Source organism: Hyperolius riggenbachi, chromosome 2, assembly GCF_040937935.1.
Source record: "Hyperolius riggenbachi isolate aHypRig1 chromosome 2, aHypRig1.pri, whole genome shotgun sequence".
NCBI lineage: Eukaryota > Metazoa > Chordata > Amphibia > Anura > Hyperoliidae > Hyperolius > Hyperolius riggenbachi.
Window position 1 is genome coordinate 446974231 of NC_090647.1, and position 16476 is coordinate 446990706.

A 16476-nucleotide genomic window follows, 5' to 3' on the forward strand; every position below is an offset into this window, starting at 1 on the left:
CGGCGTAAGGAAGTGTGATTTTTGATTGGCTGCAGCATTTTGGACACTGCTAAAAGCTGTTGTGTGAATGCCAAGCACGTCAGGATTAGCATCATCTTGCCAGGCTTCCCAGAATGAAAAAAAAGACATTTATTTTTGGAAAAAGCGCCTTCACTGCGATCACGTCTAGATATAGGCAACAAAACCAGATCTGACATATGTACTGTTCCCAAACTCACATAATTTATTAAATGCCGTACAAGGGCATCAGACAAAATACGCCAGGAAGATAGAACACCAAATATAAAAACTCTCCTCACAAAGCATGCTGGTGATTAATCCCTTCAGAGCTGGGAAAACACAGAGGTCTTCGCAGCTCTAAAAGGGGTTAACTCCTGACTCGTACAAGCCGTAAGGCACATCAGGGCTTGGTTTACCATCATCAGCTGGAGAGATGGTGCTGCCCTGCCCCACTGTGACATCTCCACAGCTTCCAATACACAGGAGTCTCCTCACACATTTATTTAGTCTGCATAAGTGGTTCAGAGAGACATACACACGAGTGGACACCTTGCTCACACAATTACAAAAAGGAATGTATGCACATAATACAAAAAGGGGGAGGGAGGGTGGACCCCTCTCCTGGAGAGGAGCCGGCAAAGGGCAAGGATCACACAAAACAGATTCCAACCTTAAAATGTTTAACCAAACACTGAACCCCTGTCATGCAAAGGGGAGGCCAACATGGTCTGGCCCAGCGCGCTGTCCCAAGTTGTTTATTCAGAGGGGAGGGATGTGGGGGTTACATAAAAGAAGTAGAAATTGGCTATGCTTGGCACTTTGGCCCAACACTGGTGTCTAGTTGGCTGTGGCAGATACAGATCCTGCTCTAAGCCTAAAAGGCATCTGGTGGGCAAGGGGACCAAATAGAAAGGCAGCGCAGGAAACCTAACCCTATATTGATCCCTTAAAAAGCACCAAGCTGGATCCATCGCTGGAGGAATGTCTCCTTGAAGGGAAGGACAAAGGGGCTTCACTTTGCATCCAATTCCAACCCAGTGGTCGGGCTGTTTCCACCCCTTCCTCCCCCTCCCGCGCCAAATAGTCTTTCCCTGGGCACGTGCGCTGGGTTACACACAGGGTAGTCATGCAGAGGGGCTCTCTTCTCGGGAAGCGTGGTTTTCGCTCAGTCCCCCACCATCAGATGCGGCTTGCACTGCTTGCCGCGTATTTCCTGCTATGTCCAGAACATGCAAACTGTGGCTGCCGTCCTGTGCTCTATCCAAAGATCCCTCCAAACGTTGAAGCGATGACGATACCGAGCACCACACAGCAGATTATGATCATGATCTTCTTCTGCAGGAAGAACAAGATAATCAGTCAGAAAACATTCTTCTCTAAATAACAATCATATCTGTTTCTTTTTATTACTTCAGTTTTTACATGAGTGCATATAATGTGCATTGCAGTTAGGTTCTGGTGTTCAACTACAATTCTGAAAATGTAAATGTCTGTAGAAACAGTCAATTCTTCTAAGAAGGCATCCCCTACAAGAAATGATGGTGAAGCACATGATCAGTTTATCAGGTGATCGATTTATACTTTTCTGATTGGCTGTCCACTGTCATGTGATCTAACACTGCTTCATGTGTACGTTGTATTGGGCATTCTTACTGTAGTTTAACAGATGTACAGATGGATAGTCTATTGGTGATGCCTTTTGATGTGGGATCTGAGCCCTTTGACATATAGGGCCTGGCTAAGACTGGGGCTTCAAAAATTTGAGTAAACTCTGCTCCCATCCCTATAGAGTTATTGATACACTGTGGGATCATGTACTGTATTATTGAACTGCTTGATTGTATGCTCACTTATACATAGTGGGCTATCTTGCCTCAGTAAGTGAACCCTGCAGCAGCCTAGCCCATTTGGATGCATAAAACCAATTCCCCCCCTACAGTTATATGTTTGGTGTGTGGTGATGGTTTAATAGCCCTGATTGATTTTATTTAAATTTTGATTAAAAGTTACATTTTAGGTAAGACATTACCTCTACCAATAGAGATAATAGGGTTAATGGGGATTGCTTAAAGGGGAACTTCAGCCTAAACAAACATACTGTCATTAACCACTTAAACCCCCGCGGTACGAATTTCTCCGTCCCTTTTTTCCCCCCTAAAAAACCAGGGACGGAGAAATCCGTACCTTCCGCGCTACCGCCGCTGTCCGCGCACCCGCCGCTCGTGCGCGCGCACCCGCCGCTCGTGCACGCTGCCACCTGCTCGCACGGAGATCAATGAACGGGAAAATCCCTTCCCGTTCGTTGATCTAAGCCCCCACAATGATCTGCTGCTTCTTTCAGAAACAGCGCGATCATTGTGATTCTCCAGCCTCCTACTAGTGTTGTCCGGATCATGAACGATTCGGATCTTTGATCCGAATCTATTTTATGAGTCGATCATCCGAATCATCAAAATGAGTGATTCGGTTCGCAAAAGGGGTGGGGCCAGGAGCGACACGCCCCCTCTCAGCGGGCAGCGGGGTCCTGCTGGAAGCAGAGCAGAGATGGATCGCTCTGTTGGAGGGGACTCAGGGGAGCCAGCTTTGCACAGGGACAGGTAGAGGGGACATGGGTGCCACTGCCAGATATGTGTAGAGCACACATACTGGCTATAACTGCTGCTCATTATAGGCTGTCTGTTCCGTAGTTGTGCACAGTGAACACATTGGAAGCTTTTGGCTCAGCTCAGCACAGCTCAGTAACTTTGCAGGCACTGTCATTGCCGGGCAATATGATCCTCCTAAACAGCTGCACTTTACTTCTGGGAATGCTTTCTTTCACTGTGCGACCTTTTCTTTCAAAGTGTACAGATGAACATATAGGTGAAATATATGTAAAGCATAGGACTTCAGCATGTGGGTATTACGTGCAAACATTTCTGCTCTCTGCTCGTCCCTCCTCCCATCTCTGTCCACTCCATGCCCTCTGTCCATCTTCTCCCCTTCTCTGTGTCCACCCCCTCCCCTTCTCCTGTCCACAGACCTGTCCTGCTGTTCATTTCACCCCCGAATGCTTCCGGTAGTAAAATGATCCGAGATTCGGATCAAAGATCCGGATCTCTTCAATGATCCGATTCGAATCATCCGGATCATTGAAAAGATCCGAACTTCCCATCTCTACCTCCTACTGCTTCCTGTAAGCGTCCGGAAGGACGCTTACAGGTCGCATGTAAACAAACACACTGTGGCCATCTTGTGGCCAAATAGTAAACTACACCCTAAAAGCATTTTACATAAACAAACATTACATTTACACAATAAATTAACTCATTACCTCCCACACTCCCCAATTTATTTTTTTTTTTTTTTTGTAATTAAAAAAAAAAAATACAATAAAAAAAAAAACATAAATAGTTACCTTAGGGACTGAACTTTTTAAATATTTATGTCAAGAGGGTATAACACTGTTACTTTATAAACTGCGGGCTTGTAATTAGGGATGGATGCAAAACTGAAAAAAATGCACCTTTATTTCCAAATAAAATATTGTCGCCAAACATTGTGATAGGGACATAATTTAAATGGTTTTATAACCGGGACAAATGGTTAAATACATTTCATGGGTTTTAATTACAGTAGCATGCTTTATTTAAAAACGATAATGGCCGAAAACTGAAAAGTAATAATTTTTTCCCACATTTTTTCCTATTTTCCCATTAAAACACATTTAGAATAAAATAATTCTTGGCATAATGTCCCACCTAAAGAAAGCCTAATTGGTGGCGAAAAAAACAAGATATAGTTCATTTCATTGGGATAAGTAATAATAAAGTTATAGACGAATGAATGGAAGGAGCGCTGAAAGGTGAAAATTGCTCTGGTGTTCAAGAGGTAAAACCCCTCAGTGGTGAAGTGGTTAAGTTACATTAGTTATGTTAATTAGAATAGATAGGTAATATAATTTTTTACCCACCCTGTTTTAAAAGAACAGGCAAATGTTTGTGATTCATGGGGGCTGCCATCTTTGTCATGGGGGCAGCCATCTTTTTGGTTGAAAGGAGGTGACAAGGAGCAGGAGACACAGTTCCAACTATCCTGTGTCCTGATCACCCCTCCGAGCTGCACACGCTAGGCTTCAAATGTCAAATTCAAAATGTAAAAAAAAAAAATTTGCACCAAAACAGCAGAACGAGAGCAACATCATCAGAAATCCCATCATGCTTTGCACAGCATCAGGGGAAAAAAGCCCGGGCAGTTTTCTTCTGTGCAGCTAAAAATAAGGCTTGGGTAAGAAAAACAAAGTTTTGATGCTGTGAAACTGTTAAAGAAACACCAGGCCTTTTCAGTGCTGCTGAGTCGATTTTTAGTCCGGAGGTTCACTTTAATCCCAGTGTGTGCTAACTTTATTACTACTAATCACACCTAAATGATCTATATATTGTTTTTTTTCAGGACAAATTAGGCTTTTAGAAAGTGGTAATTTTGTTTAGTAATTACCTTATTTTCAATGCATTTTAAATGGAAAAGAAGTGAAAAAAAAATAGAAAAACACACTATTTCTCCATTTACATCCATTATAGCTTTACAATAAACAGTGTGGACTATAAGTTAAACCCACATATTGTATTTGCCTATTCATCCTGGTTATTGCAACATTTAGATTATGTTCCTAGCACAATGTATGGTGACAATATTGTTTTTGGAAATAAAGGTGTCTTTTTTTCTGTTTTTCATTTTTTTTGCTTTCTTATTGTACACTATTTATAATTGTAAAACCTTATTTGCAAAAATGATAGTAATATACCCTAATGGCATATATATTTAAAGAGCCAAGTTCCAAGGTAACAATATATGTTGTTTCTTTCATATTTTGTCACTTTTGTTTTCATTTTACAAGTCTTTTATTTTGGTACAGAATATGCAAAAATGTAATTGCCTTTTATTCAGTTTGGGACTAAAAAGAATATATAAGACATGGGCCTCAACCTTAAAACTTTCTAAACTCCATTCTACTACTTATCACAGTTAAAATTTTACCACATATGTCTCTTGTAGTTTTGCTAGAACATCCCCAAATTTGATCATAATTTTGAAAATGACTTTTTCATGTTGCATTGAGTTTTTCCGTACCTATTTTTTATGTAATGTGTGTCCAAGCTTTAAGACCCACCAAAATGTATTCTACAACTAGTCTCAGGTAAAATGATACCACATGTGCCTCATTTAGTAACAAACTGGTGGTGCATTCTACACTAATACCCTGGACGTTTATAACATCCAGTTGTCATTAAGTAGTTAATGATCTTGGTAGCACATGGAGTGCACCTTAAGTGGCTGCAGCTCTGGTGCTTTGAGCCCACCAGGAGAAAGCGCAATATAAATGTTCTGTCTAGTTTAAAGGATGCTTGAACCAAGAACCTTCTGACTATTTTAGGACTGCTACTTGCCTTGACTGAATGGGAGGAGGAATTGGGGGCTTCTCATTATTAAAAACCTCCAGAAATAATTATTTGAAGGAAAATGAATGAAAGTTACGTTTTATATGGTAGTACATTCCTTTAGGATGACACTATAGATTTATAACTTTCAATCTCAAGTTTCTGTAAAGGTTCTCTTCTATCCAGGTCATGGTGGTATTTCCGACGGAAAAAATAATTAGCTACAACTGGATACCCTTTTCAGTTTTAGAAGACTTCACTCCTGCAGAGTAACCTCTTCAGTTTTAATTAGAAGTGTAGCGGCTGCTCTGCAGGAGTGATGAAATATCTTCTACAGAAGAAAAACTTGTCCAGTTACAGCTACTTTGTTTTGGTCTTGGGAGATCATCCCAATTGTAAGCGTGGCTGCAGCACATACAGATCCTTTGAGTTGTCCGCATGTCTATAATTCTTGGAAAATAGAGAAAGAAGCACCAGAACACCGCTCACTCGAACAGGGACAGTGCTGGAACCAGGAAGGCAAATCCAAGGAGACTGTAGCAAAAGGAAGGGATCCGCACATGTCCTAAAATGATCCTTTATTATGGACGTATCCAAAACACCAATCACGCATCAGTAGCTAACATGTTTCAGACCTACTGGTCCTTAATCATAGCTCATGAGCTATGATTAAGGACCAGTAGGTCTGAAACATGTTAGCTACTGATGCGTGATTGGTGTTTTGGATACGTCCATAATAAAGAATCATTTTAGGACATGTGCGGATCCCTTCCTTTTGCTATAATTCTTGGAAAGCAGTTGAGGGCATCACTAAAGGTGCCCATACATCAGGCTTTGTATAGACAGATTGGCCATGAGACAGACCTTTCTCTGATTGATCTGATCAGAGAGAGAATTGTTGCCTACCCATACACTGCACACTGCTTTCCGATGGACTTCAGCATGAAATCAATCAGGAATCCACCTAGCGACAACGCCTCTATCACCTGCCTGGCTGCCCCCAAGTGTTAACCTCCCCTTGTGCCTGTGCAGTGTAAATACTCACGTGACTGTTGGCGTGACTCCAGCTCTCCGAGTGCCTGTACCACGTGGCACGTATGTGATGTCACATACATGCCTAGTGCCAAGTGATACAGTCAATTGTTAATGGGGGTGACGTGGGAGGACAGGTGAGAATTTAGAGAGCACAGGCTCCAGAGGGGACATTTAACACTTGACAGCAGCTGAGGGTCAGTTGCGTATGTCAGTTGTCGCAATCACACGCTGTTACAGCTGCACACCCTATCCAGCACGTACAACTGAGATTTTCCAGCATGCCTGATCGATGCTTTCCACAGAATTCAGCTTAAAATTGATCGAAAAACATTGATCAGGTGGACATGTTGCGGCACCAATTTTCCTCCGATTCAATAAAATTATCAAATTAGATGGTCGATCGGGCTGCAAAATAGATAGGTAGATGGACAGTTCTTGCGATTAAGACGAAATTGCTCAGATCTTGACACGTTTAAAAAGGAGGCTAAAGAGCTGATGATAAGATTGCGGACAAGGGGGTACCCCAATAAAATTGTTAGGTCTGCTTATCAAAAGGCCCTAATAAGGGAGAGATCTACCCTGTTGGGACCAAAGGCTGACCCCCAGAGACGTGCACCTGCCCCACGTGAACACAATGCTGAAGCTAGTGTCTCAAGGGTCATACTGACATATGGGGCGCATTTTAAGGAAATAAGAGAAATTCTAAATAGACATTGGCACCTCCTGGGGAGGGACTCTATTGTGGCGAGAATTGTGGGAAACTACCCCCATGTGGCAGCTAGAAGGAGTGCCAATCTGAATTATCTGCTAGTAAGTTGTGAGTTCGGTTGGGACAGGTGTACTAGAAAATTGAACGGAAAAAAGGGCATGTTTAGATGTGCCGGGTGTGATATCTGCAGATATGTGTTGATGGGAAGAAAATTCTTCAACTTTGATCGAACACAAGAGTTCTATATTAATGATAAAATTGATTGCAATACAGAACGAGTGGTGTATCAAATTCGTTGCCCCTGTGATAAAATTTACGTGGGGAAAACGTATAGGGCATTAAATGCTCGCATAAAGGAACATGTAGCAAATATAAGAAACCCCAATGTGGACAAAAAGAAATTAAATCCCATGGTTTTGCATTTTAAAACTTGTCATGATTCGAATCCTAAAGGTTTACAGGTCATGGGTATCTTTAAATTAAATATCAGTTCGAGGAGAGGGGACTTTGACTCTGAATTAAGAAAGAAAGAATCTGAACTAATTTATAAGTGTGGAAGCCTAATGTCATTTGGTCTTAATAAGGATCTGAATATGAGGATTAGATTGTGAGCTCCTTTGAGGGACAGTTAGTGACAGGATATATATATATATACTCTGTACAGCGCTGCGTAATATGTCGGCGCTATATAAATACATAATAATAATAACAATAATAATAATCTGAATATGAAAGTCTTCTTATAGCTTTGGAATCAGCTGCCCGTTGAGAGGTCTTCGGATCTATGTCCGGTTTGGTCGCTGCGCATGTGTAAAGGTGACAGGCTACGTGAAATTTTAATGACTGGATGATACTCGCAAGGGTATAAAAGCTAGTGCCCTTTAAGACGCTATACGTCTGAAGAAATCCTGTTTGGGATGAAACGCGTCACGTGGGTGTGACGTCCAAGGTCCAGTGGGCGTGCTCTCTGTTCCCCGTGCCTTCGCAACCTTCCTCCTGGCTCCCGTCCCGCTTGCACACCGTGAACGGCGTTTTGCAATCTATGGACAAGACAAGTATGTATACAGCCTAGGCAGGGATTGACAGCTCCCGCACCACGCAGGCCTGTACGAGGTTCGTGAGGAATCGCGCGGTGAGTGAATCTCCGTCTGCCATGTTTGCTATGATGGCTATGAAGTAGCTACAATACACAGATCAAACGGAAAGTCCGGTAGAGGTTTGACATATCTTTTGGGTGTCAGGAATGGTTGCGTATCTATTCAGAGAGGCGTGCTGAGTATGCACACGGGGTCAGAGTTGAAGATTAAAATCAAAGCCTGTCCTGGATATTGGAGGTCACCACTATAGTTCTGACTGGGCCAGAAGATCAAAATACATGCATGCATGCTAGATACCTGTCAATGCAGGGAGTGCACTCCTACATAGGGACACATGCAATTCGCTGGACAGTTTGGAATTTGTTGTTTTATGGGGGTGTTTTATAAGTGTTGTCTGTCCTTTTGTATCATGAATTATCAATAAATTAAATTACATGAATATATGAAGTTAGCCCTGAGCTCCCTTTCTGGAATTTTTTGCATTGTCGGATAGGTAGATGTATCACCACCTTCAGGCTTCATTGAAGATAAGCATAACAATACATGGATAGCTTTATTTAGTCATTCAAGCAAATAATTACCTAGAAAAACCCTCAAAGACCAGGAGCTGCAGAGAGATGTGTTTCAGGACAATGATTTCCGATAATGACTGATAAGATAGTATTATTCAGGAAGACAGATTAATTAGCATATTCTTGGATGATATTGTCAAGAATACTCAGCTTTGGGGCTCCTGGTCTTGGTTTATAGAAATGTAGATTCCAGTTAGGCCACGTTAACGTCACACGGCGGGCGGGGAGTGATGCAAACAATGGGATCGGCATCGCTGGGGGTGAGTAGATCCACCAAGTGGATTGCTCACAGTATGGGGATCCAGGGTTACCGGCTGATTGCCAGAAGAAGCAGTTGTTATTGGCCCCTCAGCTGACTTAAGTCAGGTGTGTGTATGAGGCTTTAGACCTTGCTTACACAATTACAAAAGGGAATGCATGCACATAATACAAAAAGGGAAGGGCTCTCCTGGAGAGGAGCTGGCAAAGGGCAAGGATGACATTGGATGATGTTGCCAAGTATACTCGAATTTGGGGCCCCGGTCTGGGTTTAGAGAAACGTAGATTCTAGTTAGATATTTAACATATTTATCAAAATGTACTGTATACTATATCTTTGTCTGACAAGCTAGGCATTTTTTAAGTTTTCACTGTGTAAGTCCTTGTCTTTTGCCTCTTCTTGTCTTGAGGGTGTTATTCCAGGTAATGTCTTTGTATACAATACAAATATCCCTACTTCTTGCCTGGATATTGTGTTTATTACCTTTACAATCTCTCACCCAAAATAAAGGTACCGAAGTACGGGCAAATTGATCAAGAGACAGATCTTTCCTCTGATCGAATCTGATTAGAGAGAGATATGTTGGCTGCCCATACACCGCAGGCCAATTCCTGATCAATTTCAGGATGAAATCTTTCAGGAATTAGTCTAGTTATGCCGCCTTGTCGCCCTTGGCTGCTATCCCCCCAAAAGTTATATGTGCCCCCCAGTGCCTGTGCATTAAAATACTTTACCTGTCACACCGCCCACCACTAGTGTCCACTGTACTTTCATGCTGTGGCCCATAAATGTGGATGTGGTATGAGGCCACAGCTGCCTTATAACCACTGACAACAGCAGGACAGAGAACTGTCTGTAGTTATGAGGACTGTAAATCATTCACACTTTTCTTGTCCTTATAATCGCCCAAGTGAAGTAAGCCTAACAAACTGGGCAATAGGGTCCATAGTGATGCACATACACTATATGGGATCAGCTACAAGCATGCTCTGTAATCAATAATGTATATGAATAATGCTGCAATAGGAGTCTGACTAATATGGCTAAAATACAATCACAAAAAAGTGGTAGTTCAATGTATGTGCCATATTTTAGCATGTTAGGATTATGGGCGATTGTATGCTGTATATTATTATTATTATTTAGTATTTATATAGCTCCGACATATTACGCAGCGCTGTACAATGTATATATATATCTTGTCACTAACTGTCCCTCAAAGGAGCTCACAATCTAATCCCTACCATTGCCATATGTCTATATTATGTAGTGTAAGTACTGTAGTCTAGGGCCAATTTTAGGGGGAGCCAATTAACTTATACATATGTTTTTGGAATGTGGGAGGAAACCGGAGTGCCCGGAGGAAACCCACGCAGACACGGAGAGACCATACAAACTCTTTGCAGATAGTGCCCTGGCTGGGATTCGAACCAGGGACCCAGCGCTGCAAGGCGAGAGAGCTAACCACTACGCCACCGTGCTGCCCTAATATATATATATATATATATATATATATATATATATATATATATATATATATATATATATATATATATATATATATATATATATATATATATATATATATATATATATACACTGATATTTTCACAATGAAGGAAGTCATTATTTTAGAACTGGGCCATTATACTGTATTGATTAAAGGAGTATTTGCAGTTATTTTCCACCACCGTGCTCTCCTTGTGTGATCAGACGTGAGGTCATTGATTTCTAATTTGCAGGCGACCCCTCTGTTCTGTTTGATGATCAGACATGGATGTGAAGGCGCACAGGGCTATGTGTGCTGCTGTGAATGGCTTTTTACAGTCACTTAAAGTCCTGTTTGATCTGGATGAGCATGAGATGTGCATCTGGCTGCACAATGCTGCACGTTTTACAGCAACACGGATTTCGGAAGCACTGAACATTATTCAAAGGGGGCCACAAAAGACAAGGCTGCATGATACTGCCCATCCGTGCGCAGCAAATGAATGAAATCTATGCCAATTATATAAAGGTGTACTTAAAAGCAGAATAACAGTTTGGCAAAACATAACTTGTGTCCCTACTATATACTGGCCATACCGTTATCCTATTTGCTTTTGTAGCATACTAATGTCACCTATGTAAAAATCACAATCCCCTCCCCCACGGGAAATACAGGAAGGTTGGAAACTTCCACTGCAATTAATGTATTATGTCTAATTCATTCAGAAAACTCCACTGCTTACAGTCATAGTGAATCCTGCAGCAGACCCTTTTTTGCTATGTTTACTCACTCTTATCAACAGAAATTACTGTAGTAATTAAAAGAAGATTAGGGAGGCTATGTGGCAGTATGCATAAAACTGATAAGCTTCTCAACAAAGTGTTAGAAAAAAAAATCTAAATTATTAAAACTCATAAAGTGTACCTGAGGTGATGTGACATGATGAGATAAACGTGTATGTAAAGAGCAAACATATTGATAACCAGGCTGTTTTACTTGTTTTATTTTGCTGCCTGAAAAAGTTAATTTTTAGGCATGGAAGTGACAGCTTCTGTCTTGTCGGGAATATAGTAAACATCACTGATAAGCAAATTACAGCCATAATTTGGCAGAATACAACTTTTGAGAGCAGAATACAACCTTTGAGAGCAGAGTAAGATAGAAAAAGGTCAATAGCTCATGTATTTTCATTAAGGGACACTTAATAGGCTGCCACTGAGCAGAGACTACAAAACATTTGTTCTACTTTGTAAATGTTTACATATAAAATAAAACCGTGTGACATCTCAAAAAAAGTATTTTTTTAGGAGTAGGAGGATATATACAATTGCTTATCTCATCGGTTTATTTTCACCTCGGGTTTACTTTAAGCCTCGGTTCCCATCTGCCGTGGATGGTCTTCTGTAGCCCGGGGCAGATGCGTTACCTCCACAGGCTATATGGTGGAGAACGCATCCCACTGCCCAGCATTATTGCAGATGAAACAGGAGTGTGGCCTGCTTACCACAACAAATCCAATGCATCCGTTGCAGGCTGACAAGTGTGAACAGCTGAAGTGGGAACACAGCCTAACATCCAGTGCCAATAACAAGCCTACAATAATCAGATGGGATTACAGAGATTTTCTGATGGGAGGTTGGTGTTTCACAAATATTGGCAAGTATGTATAGTAAAGCTTTCCGCTTTTAATTACAATCATAGCTTGGTATTATGAGCCCTCTCGCTAGCTAACTGGAAGGGAACTGTGGATTATAACATTACATTAACAGAAACCATATAGGACCTCCAGTAGGCCATGGACTACACCCCCCTGCCCCCCCCCCCCCCCCCCCAGTGCAATTGTTTGCAGAACTCCCTTGAGTCTCTCTACTAAGATGCAAGCAAAATAATCAACTTCAGGTAAAAAAGTGCAGAGTCTTCTGACCCAGTCATTCAACATATGAAGTTTGCATAATAATGTCTGAATACACACTCTGCACAATACTATGGAATATGTGCATTCTTTGCCATACCTCACACATTTTTGGAACAGGTTAAATTACTTGATAGGACTGAATCAGGAAGGGGGTGGTTCATCAAGAAATAGGCGGTTATGGCACATACTTACGGGCTACAAATGTCGCCGCAACATGCGGCGCGCGCGTGTTGCAGCGACAGGTCGCCCGTGAGTATGCGGCGTTGCACGGGCGTGCACCCTTAACCGTCGCTCGTCGCTGATGTCGCCATGCGATTGGCGCGGTCAATCGCCTGGCAACAGTTGCCGCCGCAACTCCGCCGCAACTGTCGCTAGTCCGCGTGAGAACGCGGACTAGCGACAGCAACCTCCATTGAAGTATACGGAGGTTCCGGCAGGGGGAGGAGGAACGTCGGCGACAGCTTCCGTCGCGCCGCTGGTCCCTCTTCCGCGTGTGTACGCGGAGGGACCTGGCGAGGAGCTGTCGCCCACACGCTCACGTGTGCTGGCGACAGGCCCTAGAAGTTGCCCGTGAGTATGGGCCATAACACAGCATAACAAATCAGCACTAGTGCTGGTTCATTAAGAACAAGTTTCTCCAGTTCTTAGACCATCCTAAGCACTGGCCTGTATAAGGCCCTCAAGGACTGGAGTTGGACACCAGTGGTCTAATGTGAATAGCAGCAGGCACTTACCCTTCGGGCTTTACTCTGGTACTTCACAGCCTTTTTGGTGTCGGACACGGCTCTTTCCACGTAATCCACGGAGTGTTCCACGTTATACTCTATGCGATCGATCATCTCTCCCTGATGGTGTGCAGAAACAAGGACGGGAGGGGGGAGGGGGGGAAATAGAAGAGGCCGAAAAGAAGGAGCCAGAGATATTCGGAAGACATCAAGAGAAAGAGAGTAACACAGAAGAGAGGTTGGAGAAATACAAAAGGCGACATACAAGATTAAAGACACATGCAAGTGAACACAGGCGCGTCCATGGGGCACAGCAAGCATGCAGCATTGGTTAGTACGTAAATGTCATCCAGAATGCATCAGAGAAATGCAGAGATAGTAGAAGAAGAGGAAGAAACAAAGGAGGAGAACAGAGCGAAGGAAAGAGATTAAACAGTGAAGTAACAGGAACATGAATGAGAGAGATGAGATGAGGGTGGAGACAGATCCGAGTACACAGAGAAGTCCACAGCAAGAGAAGAATGTAGTAAGGAGACAGAAAGAGTGAGTGAGGGATAACAGAGGAGGGCCAGAAAAAGAAAGATACTTAATATCATCATTGTTTCATCTCAATCACTTGCATGTTACCTGATCTTCTGTGGGTGACTTTCAGCCCCACATGCTGCTCCGACCAGCTTTAACCTGCACTGAAACCAAAGACAGGTGTCATTAGTGGCTGCTGAACAGATTGGCGGCATGGACAATCTACAAGACACACATACTAGACAATCACTACACGGCTCATATAGACTAGTAAGAAACAGAGAAGCTCAGGGACACAACAGAGAAGCTGCAGGATTCCACAGGTACCATCTAAAGAGGCAGAATAATTGCTGTTCCCTCTGAAAATCTGAGCAGGTTTCAGCTGCTGTTCAGACAGCTTCACAAGCTATTGCTGGGAGAAAATGTAATAACTGTCTGCCGACTTATTTATGATCAGTTCTGCCAACATTATTTTTGGCTGTCCTCACAGGAGTGCTGTACAGTAATTGGCTATGCAAGGATATATTTAGTAAGATAGATTTTAGAACATTGGGGCTGATTTAGGTGAGAAAGCTGACAGACGTAACCAATCACAATTCAGCTGGGAGGCTGGTCACAGTGGAGAGAGAAAGGATTGGGAATTGCTCCTCTGAATGTACTGTAGATGGCATGGTCTGCATGTACCAATAGGTTGTCATGCCTTTCCAATTCACATTTTTCAGCCTCGATCAGAAAGTCATTATTATGATCTGGCAACCAGTCAGACTTGGTTTGGTTTCGATGTGCCAAGCTAACAACACCTGCCCATTGTGGCATAGTGACTGGATATGATTATTTACATCCTCTATAATAATCTCCGTGTAGCTGCGTCCAGCTGTCCCTGTGTCCCTGTTATTTGCTACTGCGCATGTGCGCAGTACGGACAGCTGAATGGGACCAGGGAGCGAGGTGGGCTAACGAGGTGGGCGAGCAGGTGCGTGCGCGCGCGGTGGGTGTATGTGTGCATGCCGTGGGTGCGTGCGCGCGCATGCGCATTGGCGGCGGCGGTAGAAAAAAGACCTACAGCCCGTTTTTAAATGGGCTTGGGTCTACTAGTATTTCTATATTTTGCTGACCAGACAGATCAAATATGAACATTTGAGAGTCTGGTGCCAGTTGATGCCTGACTGCTTTGTGTAGGTAGTAAGGTTCATCATATGTCAGTCTCCAGAAATGTCTGTTCTCAGCTGGACTTGGCAGCAGCAGAGGCAGACACTACAAAGTGCACCCCCCCGCCTATAACAAAAGATGTGTGCGTATGGAGGGGGGGGGGGTGATCCCCTTCCCCTATAAAGCGTTCCCTGGTGGTCCCCCCCCCCCCTCCTCTATACATTTATCTTGCGTCTAGTGGCAGTGGCCCAACTTCTCTCCTCCCTCCCTTCTCTGGCCCCCCTCCTGTGCGCCCCCATCTGCAGAGCAGTGCAGCGGGCAGGTATGGACAGACAGGGATTACATCTTACCTCCTCCAGGCAATAGAGGTCCAAGTCCCTTTTGTCTCCTCTGGAGTGCCGCTCATGCTCTAGTTCCCAATCTGAAAATCAGGCAGTAGAATTAGCAGCGCTGCAGAGGAGACTGAAGAGACTTGGATCTGTAGTGCCTGGAGCCCGGAGGAGTTGAGCTGTAATACCTGTCTGTTTATACCCACCTGCTGCGCCGCTCAGCAGATAGAGAAGGGAGGAGCATCGGAGGGAGCACAGTGACAGAAGGGGTGGGGCAAGGAGAGGGAGGGCACAGGAAGTGATGATGAGAGATTTCCTGATCGCTGCACAAGTTGTGACACTAATAAAGCCTGGCATTACTGAGTCCATTTTTCCATTCAATCATTTCATCTAAATAACCACAAATATAGTCTGGCTCTTTGAATTTGATTGACCAAAGTGATCAATATTGAATGTAGAATGAAAAGAAAATTAATTCTTCAGGACAGAACATTTCTGCTGATAATATAAATAGCTGATGCATTTTCGAGGCCTTTTGATTGATTTCTGTCTATCACTGGCCTTTTGCCCTATAGGAACACTGCAGAATTGACTAAAAATGCAGCATGGTGGCCTAGTGGTTAGCACTCTCGCCTTGCAGCGCTGGGTCCCCGTTTTGAATACCAGCCAAGTCAACATCTGCAAGGAGTTTGTATGTTTTCCCCGTGTCAGGTTTCCCCCCAATCCCAAAAACATACAGATAAGTTAATTGGCTTCCCCTAAACTGGTCCTAGACTAGACATACACTACACGATATATGCATATGACTATGGTAGGGATTAGATTTTTAGCTCTTCTAGGGGACAGTTAGTGACAAGACTATATACTCCGTACAGCGCTGTGGAAGATTTATATAAATAATAATAATAAAAATAATTGCTGTGTGTGCTACCTGCATCAATGCATTTTGGATCATCTGTTGATATCAAATGAGTCAGCTAAATTGAAAGTTGATTGAACTTAAGTCATTTCATATATGCCTGGCTTAAAGGACAACTGATGTTAGAGGGATATGGAGGCTATATTCTGCATAAAGGGAGATATAGGGACAATATCCTTAGAGGTGTACCACAACACCCACATAAACTTCATACCAGTACAAGGATATGTATAAAAGATATTGAAGAAACTCTAAAAGTTTTTTTTGAGTTTCTTCAATATCTTTTATACATATCCTTGTGCTGGTATAAGGGATATGGAGGCTGCCATATTTATTTGC

The 16476-nt window shown here is 42.9% G+C and overlaps 1 protein-coding gene across 5 annotated transcripts in view; it reads right to left on the reverse strand.

Moving 5' to 3' along the window:
* Window positions 1-200: 200 nt before the first annotated feature.
* The window catches only part of STX1A (syntaxin 1A), a 202228-nt gene continuing 185952 nt past the window's right edge, over window positions 201-16476 (reverse strand). Inside the window, exons 9-10 of one of the 5 annotated variants that reach the window (XM_068270027.1) lie at window positions 13228-13338; window positions 201-1335 (exon numbers count right to left, since the gene is read on the reverse strand). In XM_068270027.1, coding sequence (XP_068126128.1) covers window positions 1258-1335; window positions 13228-13338 — 189 coding nt within the window. In that variant the 3' untranslated portion in view covers window positions 201-1257. Of the gene's footprint in view, window positions 1336-13227; window positions 13905-16476 lie in introns of those variants that run through there. The other 4 variants (XM_068270031.1, XM_068270028.1, XM_068270030.1 and 1 more) reach the window with 4 other exon arrangements.